At 32.4% G+C, this 17721-nt stretch overlaps 1 protein-coding gene across 2 annotated transcripts; it reads right to left on the bottom strand.

The window, feature by feature from the left end:
- Nucleotides 1-3245: 3245 nt before the first annotated feature.
- LOC114165997 (E3 ubiquitin-protein ligase AIRP2-like) lies at nucleotides 3246-7092 on the bottom strand. Of its 2 annotated transcripts, none has more exons than XM_028050648.1 (5): nucleotides 6989-7092; nucleotides 4569-4719; nucleotides 4394-4460; nucleotides 3893-4127; nucleotides 3246-3722 (listed from the first exon to the last, which is right to left on the bottom strand). In XM_028050648.1, exons 1-5 carry the CDS (start codon nucleotides 7051-7053, stop codon nucleotides 3518-3520), a joined length of 723 nt encoding a protein of 240 aa, XP_027906449.1. In that variant the 5' UTR covers nucleotides 7054-7092; the 3' UTR covers nucleotides 3246-3517. The 2 variants fall into 2 exon arrangements, with proteins under 2 accessions (XP_027906449.1, XP_027906448.1); XM_028050647.1 differs by lacking the exon at nucleotides 6989-7092 and adding an exon at nucleotides 4835-5305 and having other exon boundaries at nucleotides 3259-3722.
- Between the last annotated feature and the right edge of the window lie 10629 nt (nucleotides 7093-17721).

The following is a 17721-nucleotide window of genomic DNA, read 5'->3' on the forward strand; positions in this document are numbered from 1 at the left end:
TTTTGAAGTCTCTAACGGATGACTTTGAGAACGTGGTGTGCGCAATTAAAGAGTCCAAAGACTTGCCAATGCTCACGGTTAAAGTGCTTGTCGGGTCTCTTGAGGCATATAAGCAGCGAAAGAAGAAGTAGAAGGTTGAGCCACTTGATTAGCTAGTCCAAATAAAGGGAGACTTAAAACACTCAAACGATACCGAGAAGATATAAGAAGTGGTCCTGGTGGTAGAAGCCAAGGATAGAAGAAGAGAAAACACAATCCGGTCAACAAAATTGGCATGGAAGAGGATGAGGTCCATGGAAAGGAGGTTAATCAATCAACTCAAACGTTGAGTGCTTCAAGTGCGGCAAGTATGACCATTATACAAAGGGGTGCTACTCGGGCAAGTGTTTCATTTGTGGTAAGTCCAAACGTTTTGCCAAAGATTGTAAATCTGAAAGTAAAAAAGGAAGAGACGATCAACCTCACAAAAGATGTTGAAGAAAAAGTGAACATTGTTGATGATGGCGCATAGCTCGGGAGTCGAGCATAAACAAGTGGAGAATTCGCCAAGAAGACCAAGTAGCATGGAGAATTCAACAAGAAGGCTAAGTATCATTGTTAACTCGACAAGGCAGTCGAGTACCGTGGATAGGGCAAGATAACTGAGTAGGTTGCATAGGCTGATGAAACATGTAGATACCCCAGACAACAGAGTGGAGCATGAGCCAACTTGGTTAACTTGGTGGAACGCTACATAGCTTAGATAAGTTGGTGGAGTAAGTGGATTACTTAGATAGCTCGATGGAGCATATGAAAAGCTTGAGTAGCTCTGAATTTCAAGAAGATCTTTTAATCCAAAGGTTAGAGATTTCAAAAAAAGACTTACAACATAGTATTGAAAAGGAAGTTAGAGACAATTTAATTCTACAAGCAAGCTTAGAGAGAAGGAAACAAGCTTTGCAAAAGTAGTGCTTGGAATTTGAAGAACATGTTTCAAAATTGCGAGAACAATTGCAAGTTGAAAAAGATCTGAGAGCTGCGCTGTAGGTGCAAGATGAGAAGTGTCGACTTGAAATGGACGAGGAGATTGAACGCAACAATACATGAGTGTGGTATGATCTTTCAAAAGCATTTCGACCTAATGACAAGAACTCAGTTAATGACAAGTCGACCACACATACAAAAAACCCAATAAGTAACAAATCGGCCAAAGAGAAGAACAAGTCTACAACTAAGAATGCAAAAACTGAGATAGTAGAGAACAAGTTAACTACAAGAAAAACGAAGTACAGGTCAACCATAGAAAAAGTGAAAGGGAAGTCAGCCATGAAGAAAGCGAAAAACTTAACTACTCATGAAAGGGACAAGTATAATGTGAGAATAGTTATTACACGTGGGAAGTCGTGATGAAGAATAAAAGAACATAGATGGAGAACAAAAGAAGCATTTAAGTTTACGGGAGATTTTTGTTGGGTTTTAAATAAATTTAAATGTATTAGTCATTATGGGTAACTTGTCGTTGTAAGAAACTAGCCGTTGTGAACAATTAATGCACTAGCCATTTGAGTCTAGGTAGTCAATGAATTAGTCATTTATTGTCGTTTATAGTTGTTTTGAAACAACTGTTAAGAGTCTGTAAATTGTATTGTGTATTATGAATGAACAATACAACACAAGAGTTGAATAAAGTTTCTTTTACAAAGTGAGGTTTATTGTCTACTGTTCTCCCTAATATATCTACTCAGATACCTAGTTTATTGCATGAATTTCATAATTCGTCCTTAGGAGATACCTAGTTTATTGCATGAATTTCATAATTCGTCCTTAGGAGGACATTTAGGTTTCTTTCGCACGTACAAACGCACATACTAAGATATCTACTCACCCTATATTGTTCGAAGATTTGAAGCTACAGATCACACCAGCTGCGGTTCGTGAAGTTCGTAATTTAGCAAATGGACTCGCTGAAGTGTTAATTCAATAGGAAGGTTTACCCAATCTTGAAGCTACATAGGAATCAGTGGACACCATTTTAAAGCAATTCCCTTCTGTTTTTTTACCTTGAGGACAAGGTGACTCTTTTAGGGGGAGTAATGTTAGACCTCTTATTAAGAAACATTATAAAAGGAGAAATCAGTTATAGGTAAGGTAGAATGTGTGGTGGTTATTTGGCAGTTAGTATGTTATATTAAGTGTTGGTATATCAAGTGTTGGCAGTTTCTTTTATTTGGGTGGCAGTTGTTATGTTTCATAATTGTCATAACTGTTTTTGGGACAATTATGGGGAAAGAGAGAAAAGGAAAGGAAGGAAGGAGGGTAGGGGATTAGAGTTTAATTATAGGAAGTGGGAGGGAGAGACCAAGCTTTCGAATCTTGGCTGTTACTGTAACGGTTGTATTGCAAATTTCCATTCCTATTGAATAATAATTCCTAGTTCTGGTGTGCCTAACCAAAATTGGTTCTATTTCTAACTTATTAAAATTGTCATATCAGTTGGTCTCTATCAGTTGCCTGCATCAACAAGAATGATAGAAAAAACAGTAGGTACAAAACATTCAAGACTGATTCTTGATTGACTATATTACTAACAAGAACTGTTTCTGCCAATGTGGTAGAAGACAAGGAGTTCCCTGATTTTAACCTTGAGAACAAGGTGAAACTCTAAGAGGGGGTAATGATAAGTTTGGTATTGTGTACAGGAGAAGTAAGAAACCAAACAGTTAATACAGTTATAATTTTATAACTGAAACAAACATTATATATAGGGTATATTTGAATTGCAGTTAGAAAAGTTAAGTTTAGTCGAATAAAACAAAAAATCCCATTCAACTGAAAAGCTTTATGGTGTTACTTTGAGAGCAACCTACGTTTGGTGTCAATCAAATAGAAAAAATTTGCCAAATATCATTGTGTAACTTTCAATACAAAGTAAATTTGGATTTGGACTCCCAAACGTAAAACCAATCATACACATAGTCTCATAGGTGTAGGAGAGGGGGTCTGGTCTGTCTTTGTGGGTTAGGAAGGGCTAAGGAGAGTGAAGTCTCTCAAACACCTCATTACTGTCTGTTGTAACACACATTCTTGTTCTTGTTTCTAATTCCTTATCACATTGGTAAATAACTAGAGTCCAATAGAAATAAAAGTGTCCTTTCCGTATATCAGCTCTATCACATTCCAACATTTAAGACCACCAGTTAAGGGTGGAGCATAAATATGACTGTTAGCAGTGAGGAACTAACTCAGATGAACAAGTAATACTTTAATTTAATTTCAATGGATAATAAGTTATTATTTCACTATGAAGTCAACATGTATTTACATTTTGAATCATTCCTGCACACAAACTGACGATCAAACATAGAATGGAATTTGAAGTAAAAATTATCTATGACTAAAGGAAAATCAGAAGTGCTGAGAATAACACATCAGTATAGGTTCTGGGTCCATGAGAGGCAATTTATCAATAATGTACATAAGCAACCTATTTAAATTCTTCAGCTGCTCACGCAGATTCAAAGTCATCAGGTAAAAACCATTAGCGCTGAGGATAAGACATAAGCGAAGGATCTGACACAATCAGAGGCAACTTGTCAACATACGTAAATAGTCTTTTTAGGTTCTCCTTGTTTATTGAAGCCAAGTCTTTTATCTCATTGTTGTTCAAGTAGATCCAAAGGTCACCAGAATTTACTCTTTGAAGACTATCCCGACAGAAAGGGCAAGATTGAGATCTTGAATGCCTAAAAAATAATAAAACTTAATCCTTGAAATGTAAACAATGTGGTAGCAGTTTTTAATTATATATTACTATTATTTGCCTTCCAAAGAAAAATGTTTGAAGTTTGCGAAAGGTTTGGGAAAACAATGTGGGAACCATATCATAGTGTAACAGAAATTACAATGTGCTCACCAGTTCCTGTAGCATTTCATACACAAAGTGTGGTTGCAATTGGGCAAGACAACCTTGTTGTTCATCTCCATGCAAATACCGCATTCTTCTTCTCTCTCAATATCAATTTCAGATAGTTTTCCTTTTCTTACTATATCTTTGTTCATGTACTTTTTAGCAAATAAATCTTTTTGTTTTCTTTCTTCTACATCAGTGATTCCTCTGTGGAGTTGAAGTAAAGAGGGAAAGATCACACCTGTTGTTAAAGAGTGCAAGTAAAAACAATTATATCTGGAGTTTGAGCCACTTTTCTAAAGGAAAACAAAACCATCCAAGTGTTTCTTAAAGATATGACATGATTTCAAATTAGACTTTTCTTTTCAGGTTAAAAAGGAGTTTTACTTCCTGGTGAGGGGAAGGGATGACAAAAATCAGTCAATCTTGAATTCAATCCCAAGGACAGACATTGTGAGGGGACTTTGTGCAACATAGGCTAAAGCTCTCTGACCAAAATTCACTTACCATAGAAATCCTTCAGACTGGTTTTTCTCTCATAAATGGACATGGTTGTCTTCCCATCCTCATATACCTGGGACAATTTCATCACTTTATTACATGCTTCAACAAAAAATGGAAGCATTGGTCAAGACTATTATATTTTAATGTGGATTACAAGTTTAAGGGGTAGGAATTTCACCTTGTATATGAGAACTCTAAGCAATCCCAAGGCTCCAGCAAGATGACAGTCAGTCCACTGAACCAGAAAAAGAAAGAATTGAGCAGCTGGACTATAAGACAATCTCATCTGTAAGCAGGCTCCATCACTTTCTCTTGGATAATCAGAAGCACTGTGCAGAAACAAGGTTGCTTAATAATGAATAGGTTAAAAACAAATACGTAAAAAATCTATTTTCTAAGAAAAGAAAAATATTATTGAAAAGAGAACATTAACATCTAACACACCCAATTCATGCCCGAACTCCACACTCATAGTAGCTAAATGAAGGATCCATCTTGAATCCCCACGTAAATTTATCTCATTTTAGTGAGTCACAAGAACAAGTCTCACACATTAGTGTTCTTAACAGAAATTGATGTCTTCAACAGAAAAATAGAACTATAATTGAAAGTTAAAATTGAAAACAGCAACTTAGAGAGCCTATACAAAAGCATGCGTAACAGTGTAAGCTCATTTGTTTAGAAAAAGTGAAAGGCAATGTACGCTTGAATTTTGTATAGAAAGCACATTAACAGCTGGAAAACAATAAAATAATGGAGATGCACCTGAAATCTTAATGGGGGGCAATGTATCCTTGAATTTTGGCCAAAAGCACCAACCGATGCTTTGCAAAACTTTGGGGCCATGTTTGGAAACACTAGTTTAGAAACTAGCTTTTAAGTTTTTGACTTATAAGCTAGCGAATAGCTGATCGGTTATAAAGTTTGAATTGATAAATGTATATTATGGTGCAATTGTAATTTTAGACTTTTAAAAATAATTAAATTTTTATTAAACTTTTCAGTATTTTTATCTCATTTTTTAGAAATTATATATATTTTTCCAATGTGGAGAAATAATTTTATTCACACTAATTGGCACAATAAGTATTAACTATTTTTTTTTAAATATAAATTTATTTTAACTTGAACTACATAAAAATTTAAAAAATACTACAACAAATATTAAAATTAGTAGACTAAGCATAAAATATTTTAAACTTTGACAACATCCTATTAGAAATATACACGACAATTCCTAAACGATAGAAAAATATATTAAAATATAAAATATAGTAATAAAAAATTTAAATAAATTACAAACTGCTAATTTATAAATTACAAACTCTTGAGATAAAATACATTTAAAATGTTTTACCAAATATTTTTGAATTACTTAAACTAGTTTATTAGCTATTTGGATAATATCTTACTTTACCTTATCAAACACAATTTCTTGTTAACACCGTCAAAGAAAAAAAATAATGAAATGACACAACACTTAAATGGACGTGCGTGGCCAGTTTTCAATTACGAAAATGACAAAAGCAGAACATACTTGATAAAGGAGTTGAAATAAATAAAGATATATAAAGCCAACCAAAGGAGCCTCCTTAGTACTTTTTATATACACAATATTCAACCGATTCCAAACTTTCCTTTCTTCACCCTCAGTAGGACTCAGTGTGAATTCTGTGCATAATGAACTTTCAACATTAGTTTAGCATTTGGTTGAAATTTAATTTAAATAATAAAAGTTTATTTAGTCCCGAAATTGCATCTCCGCGTTGTATTAGTATGTAATGTTGTTGGAAATTTAAACAACAAAACTGAACATCTTATAAAAAAAATTCATAAATTCATTGTATGATATAGATTAACATCATTAACGTTGTGTTTATCTGAAGAATTCTTTTTCAAGAATTTAAGTCACACAATAACTAAAGAAGAAACAGTTAGAACACTCTATTATTTTATCGTTTTAAAATTTTGAGTGGAAGACGATGCAATTCTTTATGCGAATTGTTCTCTGTCTACTAAATCCCTTCTAAAAACCCGTCAAAAACCATTATACTAACGCTAAAAGACCTCTAACACTATTTAGAGTAGGTTTTGTTTAAATATCTCAAATTAACTTTTCCTTTTCTATTTTATTTACATATCTTAAAAAATGAATTAATTTCAAGAACTCAAATGACATCTAAATATCTGACTTCTTTTTTCAAATTTCAAGAACTATATTTACGAAGGAAATACGTAAATGACACGCACACTTGCTATTTTCTCAAATTAGAACAAACCAGATTCCATACCTACACACCGACAAATCATTTCAAAAATTCTAAAAATAGAAGCAAAAAAAAAAGCACAAATTCCATATCTGACATCCAATTCGCAGGTTCGAATCCTCACTTCTCTTTGTTTTCAATTGGGACGTTATCCCCTAATATTTCCTAAAAAAACTATAATTTAAGAAAAAACTACAATTACCAACTCAACAGTCCCTAATTTCTGAAACTAATCAAAACCGAAACAGTTCAATTCCACAAACAAAAACAAAATCAAAATCAAAACCATTAGTAAATATTATTGCAGAGAGTGAAGGGTGAAGTGAATTACAGAGTATTCGCAAAGAGAATGTCGGCTTCAAGAGCTTTGAGGGAATCCTTGAAGGACTTTCGCATCTCTGATACGCTATCACTGTTCCTTCTTCTTCTTCTTCTTCTTCTTCACGAGAGAACAATTAACTCATTCGATGAGAAATAGCACGTGACGACGAAACACCTACTCAAAAACTTGAACCGGTTCCTGGGTTCCTCTTAGAGAACAAGTCGAAGAAGAATTTAACGGAAGCGAATTTAAGAGGAAGCGAGGGCGGAACGAGCGAAAGAGGAAAAAGGTTCGTGGGTCTGTGGGTTTTGGCTTGAAGCACACGTAATCGCTTTATATATATCTCATCTTCATCATTATTTTATTATTATCTGTGATTACCAAATTAAAAATCCTAGAGTTGAAGAGGATATGATTAGGGTTTAATCAAAGTATCGCAAACTGTCAGAAGATTTTTAATCACGCCGTTAATACAGATTATTTCGTATTGTTATGTGTTTACTTATAATTATTTTTAAGAAGATTAGATTACCTTTAACTCTCAATAAAATATTGACTGGAAAGTTAAACTTAACAAACTTAATTATGAAAAAAAAAATAAAGAATGAACCGAAAGTATTAAGATATTTATCTTAGAATTAAACAATTTTTTTCTTTCTAAACGGGTCTGAAATTAGTAGTTTTTCTTGAATAAAGAAAGTATTAAACTATTTATGTTAGAATTAAACAATAAACAATTATTTTTCTTCCAAGACGGGTATGAAATTAATAGTTTTTCTTAAATACTTTTTACATCTAACGTTTAATAAAATGTATTCACACACACAAATACACATACTCAATCAATACAAGCGCAATTATCCTTAATTATAAAAAAAGGGTATTGATCTAAAATCCATGTGCTTACGAAAATAATTCATAAGTATGAAAATGTAAATTTGACACGCATAAAAATTTTCTTTGAGCTGCATAATGAAATGACGTTGAAATACAAAAACAAAAGTTAAATAGAATTGCAAATGATTAAAAAGAATTAGGGAAAATAATTTTAAAATTAATGGTTTTCTTACCACATAAAGAAAATTCGAACTAAGCCTATATTGAATTAATCTGCAATACATTGATAATTTGGAAAAAAATAAGATTATGTGAAATGTTTGAAAAAATAAAATATTAGAATTGGAGATTTGGTAGGAAATTAGGGAAGTGACACTATGATTGACGTGTTGGGTATTTAAGGGATAAATAAATGCGTCGCTGACATAGTGTTCAGTATAACCTTCCACATGGTTCTCTTTCTATTCTTCGCTCGGTGGAAAAAAGTTGTTTATTATGATAAAGAGCGGACACAAAAGTGGGCCATGTTCTTCACTGACCGAGTTACTACATTCATTAATCGATTAAAAATAAAACAGGAAAAATGAAAACAATAAAAACATAGTCCAGGTGTATATGATTTCACTACATCTGTTATATTCTACACAGTTCTAATAATAATAATAAAATTATTATTATTATTATTATTATTATTATTATTATTATTATTATCCGTAGGTATATCTATGATTTTTAATTACAATCCATAAGATAGAATGTAAAATGAATTATAATTTTTTATTTTGAATAATGAAAGAAAAAACATTTGAAAGTAGAGATGAATACTTTTTTATTTTTAATTGAAAGTGATAATCAGAATTAGTTTTTAATTGAAGAGAAATATTAAAGACATTAATATTAGATAGTGTTGAATTGTGAATATTTATATATATATAATAATATATTACTTTTAATATTTATGAATCATTATAATTTGATTTTTTGTATTATTTATAATTTAAAATCATATATATATATATATATATATATATATATACTATTAAATATAATAGTTTTTAGTTAAAAATTGAACCAAACAAAGAAATAATAAAGATATTCACGCGTGTTAAATGATAGTCATTTATTATGAGATGAGATGGAAAGTTTTATTGTGAATATATATATATATATATATATATATATATATATATATAATAAAGTTTTAATCCACTATATTTAATTTTGATAAGGAGAGTTTTAAATTTCATGAATTTAACGTTTTAGATATAGACACCTCACTAAATAATTAATAATTGAATTTTTTATATTTGACTTTTAATATTGAAAAATTATTTGGCTTTTCAGATCATACTTCTATAAAAGTATTGTTTCATTCAAAAAGAAACAAATAGAGTGTGTTAAAATAGAGATAAGAGATACCATTTTATAAGATCAAAATTTTATATGTCACGTGTGTTTATTGATGAAATCTTAGTAGATTGAAAAGGACATAATAAAGTTTTACATGTTTCTCTGAAACACATGAACTATGTCATAGCATGTATGCTTATTGATAATGGAATGTAACGTTAAAGTTTGGATAAATTACCTTATGATAAGAACTTTTTATGAAAGTAAAAGAGAATTAACGGAAGAAATAGAGTTGTCGGTTCAAGTAGGGTCATGCACGTTTCAACTAAATTTTTAAGTAAGGGATATATTACCTGCATATAACTATTTATTGAAAAGAACTTGGATACACTCTACTGCTTCGATACTTTTTTCTTTACATTAAAAGTTGAAATTTGTAATAGAGGACAAAGTGGTTATAGTTTATGGAGAAGAAGATCTATTGGTGAGTGGACCATCATCTACATGTTACATTGAAGTTACATATAAGAGGCTTCAAAAACCTATTTTCAAGTTTTGGAAATTGCGAAGACTATTTAGATATGTTAAAGTGAGTCAATTCGACTTACACGGGTTGATTCATCACAAGTCGGGTTTAAAATTAGTGAACTCAACCCGGCTTACTTTCTGGTGAGCCAGAAATCTTACAACCCGGCTATAAAAAAAAATTAAAAAAAAATCATATTTGTAATTTTTTTCTTCTCTTTTTTTATCTATTGCAGAATAATGCCTATAAAAAAATTGGTGATTTATGAGATGGATGCTACAACCGATCTAACATATGAGAGACATATTACATCATCTTATATTAGATCGGTTCTGGAACCGATTTAATACACGCACTAGAACCGATTTAATATCCACTTTTTGTACTAGTGTGAAAGGAGTTAGTTCTTTTGTAGCATGATCATATCTTCTCTAATTAAATATGATTGTATAAGATTATAAATGATTAGGTCCACTAGAAGCACATAGGAAATTTCAAACATTAGTTTTGTTATTAAATCATTTTGTCATGGGACTTACTATTTTCACCTTGGTACAAATTTTGGAACTTATTAACCAAATTATTGATGTGGAAATTAGTTTTTTTTAAATAGCATAGCTTTTTTATATTGTTTGTTTAGGTCCCAACCCATCTAATACGTTTAGTTATATACAAAAAAAAAAAAATTCTCGAACCTGCCATTTGACCCTTCAGATTCAGAATCAGAAACACATCCACCATTAGATGGAAGCAGAAAAACATCATATTCTCTATCCACCTCCCTTACTTCCCTATTGTTCCATTTTTGCTTCACCTTTCTTGATGAGGACCCATATTCATCTGAACCCTAGGAAACCTGCAAGCAAATATTGTATATACACCAAAATGAGAGATTCACAACAGCAACCAAACTATTCACATCAAGAACAAAAAATAACAAACCTCAAAATAGCCACATAAACAAAATCCCAACATGGCCACCATCAAAGTAATAGAACCCATTTTTTACCCCCAAAACAATAAACCCACAGTCTGAAACGATAAAAGCATGAACTTTTGCCAAAGACAGTGGACCATTGAACGACGGCTACAACGTCAATGGTGTTGCGGGGGCGACGACGGAAACCCCTCAATGGCGACAACGCTTCAACGCCGCGACAACGCCGTTCTTGCTTCGACTGGGTGGTTCGTGGTGCAGCGACAATGGTGGTTCGATGCGTCGAGGTCGTGGTTCGTGGCATTGAGATCTGCAGCAGAGCAAAACAAAGATGATGAACAGTGGTGGATGCACGAAAAGAAAGAAAATGCAGAGCAAAACAGGGAAGAGGAGCAGTGGTGGATGCACAGTGAAACGCGTAAAAGAAAGAAAATAAAGAGTTTCGCAGATTTGAGGAAAAATATTAGATCGGTTGTTAACATAACTGATTTAATATATGGAAAACTGATAACTTTTTTTGATTTAAAAAAGTTATATTAGATCGGTTTCTCATAACCGATCTAATATAATTCACATTATTTTTAAAATTGCCACCGCACCTTTTGTTAGATCGGTTCCTCTACAACCGATTTAATATGCTGATCTAATATCTCTTTTTTGTACTAGTGTCACTGTCCTGCATGTTCAATTTGAAGCCTTCCAAATTGACTATGTCCCTGCTTTTATAAAAGATAAACCAAATAATAGAGGTTTTAGCCCAAGTCATCAAAACCACTTGCATAATGATGATAAAAAGAACAAAGAATATGAAAAATATAACACTCTAACAACATCTTAGTATCTTACTGCCACTTATAACAAATTAGATGATAGCATAGCAAGGATCCAACTTTGTAGTCAAAACAAAAAAAGGTAATTAAAAATAAAGTCTCACTATTGAAACCTTTGCATCATCAATTTTAAAACTTATTTAAGTAGTATTGAGCATATACGAATGGTGACATATTACGAGCCCATCACAGTTATTTTAAATATAATAAGGATCCCAACAACAAGAACCTGAATATATATGAGATTCAAGTTCCAACATGGCATACAATAATCATGATTTACTGCACTCAACATAAATAAGTTGTCAAAATCATGTGCATATGAATCTCAGAAACATTTTAAAATTTCAACGTTTACTCTTCTCTAACAAGCTTGAAAGCAAAACATCAAACATAACCCCCAACAAACCTAAGCAACCATAATTCCCTAATAAACCATAGAAAAATCATTCATAATCAGTCCCAAAAGTACTTATACACAATTTAGTAACAAAAGCCAGGATAAGAAACCCCAATCATACCTTCAATTTCAGTTTCTTAGCATGTTTAGAAGTATGTCTTTGAGAAAGCTCCCTGCTTTGTTGATCTTGTCAAAATTCTAATAAATTTCCTTTAGCATCCATACATAGTTTTCTAACCCAAAATGCAAATGATCCTTGAGAGTGAATGAAATGACGAACATCAACGATGTATGAAAACAATGGAGGGAGATAGGCAAAAAAAGGAACAACACTGCGGAGAAAACACGAGCACGAAGAAAAAAATGAACAGTAACAACACAAAGAAAAACAAGCCTAAACCTCTTGAATGCTCAGGTGATCATACACATTAAAATTTCTACAACTTGACAAACCACCCAATTTGAGTCAATGAGGGGAATGCAGAGCTCATAACTCTCAAATTGCTAAAGACATATAAGGGACAAGGAAAAGCCTAGGGAAAATTTCAAGAGGAAAAACAAACAAAATCACCCGTAGGAGTTCAATAAAGTGAAATTGACCTATAGAAAGGAAAGTCGCCTCAGATGTTGACCACCATCGAATGGACAACAACGTCAACCACCGTTGCCGTAGAGGAGTGAACAACCACCACCGATGGGCACCACCGAATGACCACCATTGCCTTTTTTGGGTTAGTAGCTTGCAATCAACCAAATGAGTGACACCAATATCGACCACCACCGAATGGGCCACACCAACTTACACCACCGTCGTCGCAAAACGACCGACTAACACCTATGAGCACCACCACGACGAACATAAATGAAAGAGAAGGGAACCGCGAGTGGATAGATGCACGTCAAAAATGAGAATGAGAAGATGATTAGGGATAACATTTTCTGATTTGAATATTAACTTAACTTTAAAACAATTAATTTTATTAAATTAGGGTTTTTTTAATATAGGTGGGTTAGTGGGTTAGCTCACTATAACCCGGCTCGAACCCGCATAGCCCGTGGGTTAAGTGAGCTCAACCCGTTTTGACCCATAACCATAAAAAAATTTATTTTTCTAACTCGACCCGGCTCGAATCCGTGGTGAGCCGGGTTGACTCATGGGTTCCGGCTCACATTGACATCTCTACTTGATAAAAACTCATTTTAGGTTTAGCAATATATGGTGTGATGGTGATTAAGCAAATACAATGAAGATTCTCACTAGACATTAATCCAAGGCTCAAAGAGAAGAATAGAATGTCACTTAAACAAGAAAAAAAAAGTACACAAATACATGTTACACGAGAATTGAAAATACATAATAGTAGAATAAAAGATGAACAAAGATGGAAGCCAAGAGAGGGGATGAGGATGCAAAGGTAGCACGCAACTTAGGGGGGCACTAAGGTTGACCAACCTAAGATAAGTGGGGATGCTACCACTTGAGTTCTAGTTTCAAGATAAGACTAGAGGAAGAAGACACTCTAAGAAGAGAGTTCTCTCACAAGGTGGTCAAATATAAGTATATAACTTCAAAATATTCAACCCATTTTAAGAGTCTTTAAGAGCCCCTTATGTAGTTGAGGGTGAGAGGTCTCTTACCAATAATACAAAGCTAAAGGATGTACACATAAAAAGACTAATTAACCTTCTAAAAACTAGGTCTAAAGGAGGTTTCTTGAAAAGGAGAGAACCCTAGCTTAGTCTTTAAGCCTCTCATGTGCGCCCTTGACCTTCTAGAAGAAAATGTCAACTCTAAGCTCTTGCTCTCTCCAAATATACACCCTTCATTTGTGGTCCCAAGGTTAACACTCTCATATACTCCATGTAGTGCAATCCTTTTCCTTATTGGCATAAGCTTACCCTACAAAACAAATAACCAAAGAATCAACATGTCAACTTAAGTCAAGTCAACTAAGGTCAACCAAAGTCAAGTCAGCAAAAGTCAACTTTAGGAAAGTCAACATAATGAAATGGAAAACAAAGATAAAGAAGAAGGTTCTCTAAGGCTTCATGGTGAGTCATTGACTCGTGACTACTTATGTTTAGTCATTTCCTATAAACCCTTACCTATTAGGTGTATCTTTGATGACGACAAAAGTCTTATTAAAAGAAGGATATAAGTGTAGGAATGGACTAGGCAAGAGTAGTTAGGGATCACTATTCCCATTGGAGGTTATTGAGAATAAAAACATATATGGTATGGGATATAAGGCCATAAAAAATGATAAAAAGAGAGGTTGGCTAAAGAGAAAAGAGAGCGGAGTTGGACTCATCTTGAAGGTCCTCTATGGCTTCATGGTGAGTCATGGACTCATCACTACTTAAGTTTAATAATTTCCTATAAACCTTTCCCTATCACAGGCATCTTTGATTACAATAAAAGTCTTATTAAAAAAAGGATATAAGTATGGGGGTGGACTAGGCAAAAGTGGTCAGGGATCAATATTCCCATTGGAGGTTATTGAGAATAAAAGCATATATGGTATGGGATATGAGGTCATAAAAATGACAAAAGAGAGACTGGCTAAAGAGAAAAGAGGGCGACGTTGGGCTCTTCTTAAAGGTTGTGAACCGAGGAAAGGAAGGATCCTTGTATGTGACATAAATTAAATTTTTTGGAGCTCTGGATTGATAAACATTGATCAAGTAGCAACAATTGAGGAAAAGCTCAAGATGAGAAGTTTAAACTTTATGCATTCTTGTCCTTTAAATTTGCAACTCAACAATCAAAAGACCGTGGATGTGCCCATGATGTTTAATTGGGTTGAAATGTAATATGTTATAGTTAATACTTTTGTTTTTATTGAATGTTTTAGGAATTATTTCTATACGAGCTTATGCTATTTTACTTTTTGCTCGTTGTGACATTAATAAATTTTGTTATCATTTCAGCATCAACTTTATATTTTCCTTTCTTGTATTAGTCTATTTATTTCTTTTTATAAACTTGAACAATGTAAATTTGACAGTGTTTTTTTCTTGGAAATAACAATGTTGATATTCTTAAATTTGAGCACCCTATCGATAATATGTAAGATGATTATAAGAATGACTAAAAACCATTTCCTGAATTGGTGACATTAGTTGAATCGGAATAATACCCCTTTGTCTTCATTGAACACATCTCCTTTTCTAGTTGAGCTTGAATTGCATTTTAGATATTCACTTTATCTCATTCACTATTGCACTCCCACTGCATTTTTTTTTCAAGTTTTGGACTGGGCCTTTCTTTTTTATAACCTTTTCATACAACCGACAATTTTATTATTTGACAACACTTATTTTAACATGTATATCAATATTTTTATTTTAAATCAAAATTTTAAATTACAAAATTTCATAATAATATTGAATTATTAGTTATATCATGTTGACTCTCAGACTTGCTTAATAATTAAAATTTTCACTTTTCATAATATTTTAAAATAAAATTTAATTATCATGTTGAGTCTTGGACTTGTTTGATAACTATAATATTTTAAAAAGATCATTAATGATCATGTTGAGTCTCGAATTCACTTGGTAATTAAAATTTAATTCAAGACATTAAATATCACTAATTTCCATGTCAAGTCTCGTGATAATTAGAATTTTTGTTCAAAGTAAAAGTTTAAAAAAATATTAAATTTCAAAAATAAAAAATATATCAACTAACCAAAATCTCTTTTATATAAATATTTACAAGATTTACGTAACTTGATTTTCCATTGTAAATAAGAATATGTAAGAACAATTTCAATCCTTGTCGGCCACAAATAATATCTTCATTTTTTTTTAATATTTTGTGTTTGCTTGTTTTGTTTAATTATTGATGAAAAAAATATTTGAAATTTTTCTTAATTTTGCACACCTAATTAATGTTAGGATTAGATGTTGGAAACCCCATTAAGCGAGTCTAAGATTAAATAGGTTTTGATGATAATGAAACGTATAATGAAGTAAACAAAGATATCGTTAAAATAACTCATAAGCGGCTCTATTCTATGGCCAAGATTTGACACTTAATTTGCAACAAGATTCTTATACCTATCAACACCCAATTTTGTTTGGGTAAATAAATTTGTTCTAAAAAAAATAAAAAATATATGTTTTTTATTAATGATAGAAAAAAAAGGAGTAAAAAGAAAAAAATATAAGAATTTTTCTTTAAACTTTCTAGCATTAAAAGAAGAAAGAAGGAAGAGTCCAATTTGTTTTTAATTGTCACACCCTTTACATGAGCCCAAATATTTTATACATATCTTCACCCCCACTATTTACTATTTACACTCCTCACATAACATGTCAGAAAATGATATTTTAAAATGGGTTAAAAATGGTTTTGGTCGGTCCTTAACTTTCCGTGAATTTTAGAATTAGTCAATTTCAAAACTTTGGACCAATTTAGTCCTTCATCTTTCAAAATACGTGGTTTTAGTCCTTTTAATCAAATTTTGTTAAGTTTATTCGTCATTTCAAGCGCATTCCATAATAGTATTTGAGTTAACATTAAAGGAAAAATGTGTCAAACAATATAAACAACTTAAGTGCAATCCTGAAATGCATATGAAACATCAAATAAACCTAACAAAATCTGATTAAAAGGAATAAATCCACGTATTTCGAAAGATGAAGACTAAATTGGCCTAAAGTTTCGAAATAGACTAATTCCAAAATTCACTGAAAGTTAAGGGACAAAAAACATATTTAACCCTTTTAAAATCTATGTTTTTTAGAGAAGGGTACGATTTTAATAATTAGAAGAAAATATTCCTAGTAATAATATTTTGTAGGGAAGGGTACAATTTTAATAATTAGAAGCAAATATTCCCGGTAATAATGTTTTTTAGAGAAAGGTACGATTTTAATAAGTAGAAGCAAATATTCCTAGTAGTAATTAGAATCAATTATATGAATATTATGTTATGATTTGATTTACATAATATGTTGCATCAACATCTTTATGTACCGGAAAATATACGATTCTAATAATAATTACAGACAATATTTTTTTAATAATTATAATCAATGCCCTAGATATTATGCGACGATTTAATTTCTATAATATGTTTCATCGGGACCAATTCCTTTCTCATATATTTCCTTATAATTAAATACTAGGATTTTAGTGGTATCCCAAGTTGTCTATATAGGCACAATATCTCTCCAATGCAAGACAGAGAAAAAAAATTTGATACTTTTTTTTTCTATTACTAGAGCACACAAGCAAAGGGGATCACTTCACTATCCTCTTAATTGGGATTTTCTCTATTCGTTGCCTTGACAAGTAAGTTATTTTTTGCTCTTAATGTTGTTCACGTATGGGTGAGAATAATAAAATTAATGGGTTGTGAATCTTGACTCTATTACTCTGTTATAATATCAAGTGTATGATTGATTGACCCGTTATATGGCTAAATGCGTTTGGGGTTTGGATGTTAGGTGTGTCAAGTTTATAAAGAGGGGGTTTCACTGGGGAGAACAACACCAATGAGATCTGAGCCTAACCACATAAGACACTGACACCACTCTCAACCCAAAACCTTAAGGCGATGGGTTTATGGGTCTTGATTCTTATATAGTGCTCTACTTTCTCATTTCTGGTCAATGTGGGACTTAGACTCACACTTGGATTCCTAACAATCTCCCCCTCAAGGGTGAGTCCCTTCAACCACATTGGTACACTCCCCCTCCAGCGGAAGCTGCCCAACCACGAGTACTCCTTTTCTGTCCTTTTTTGAACCGCCGTTATTCTTAACGAGTCACGCTTTACCTGACCAACACTGTCAGGAAGACTTTCGATACTAGGACCATACTGCACTCGTCTGAGCCGGCTCTGATACC

This window comes from Vigna unguiculata, chromosome 10 (genome assembly GCF_004118075.2).
Source record: "Vigna unguiculata cultivar IT97K-499-35 chromosome 10, ASM411807v1, whole genome shotgun sequence".
Classification (NCBI taxonomy): Eukaryota; Viridiplantae; Streptophyta; class Magnoliopsida; order Fabales; family Fabaceae; genus Vigna; species Vigna unguiculata.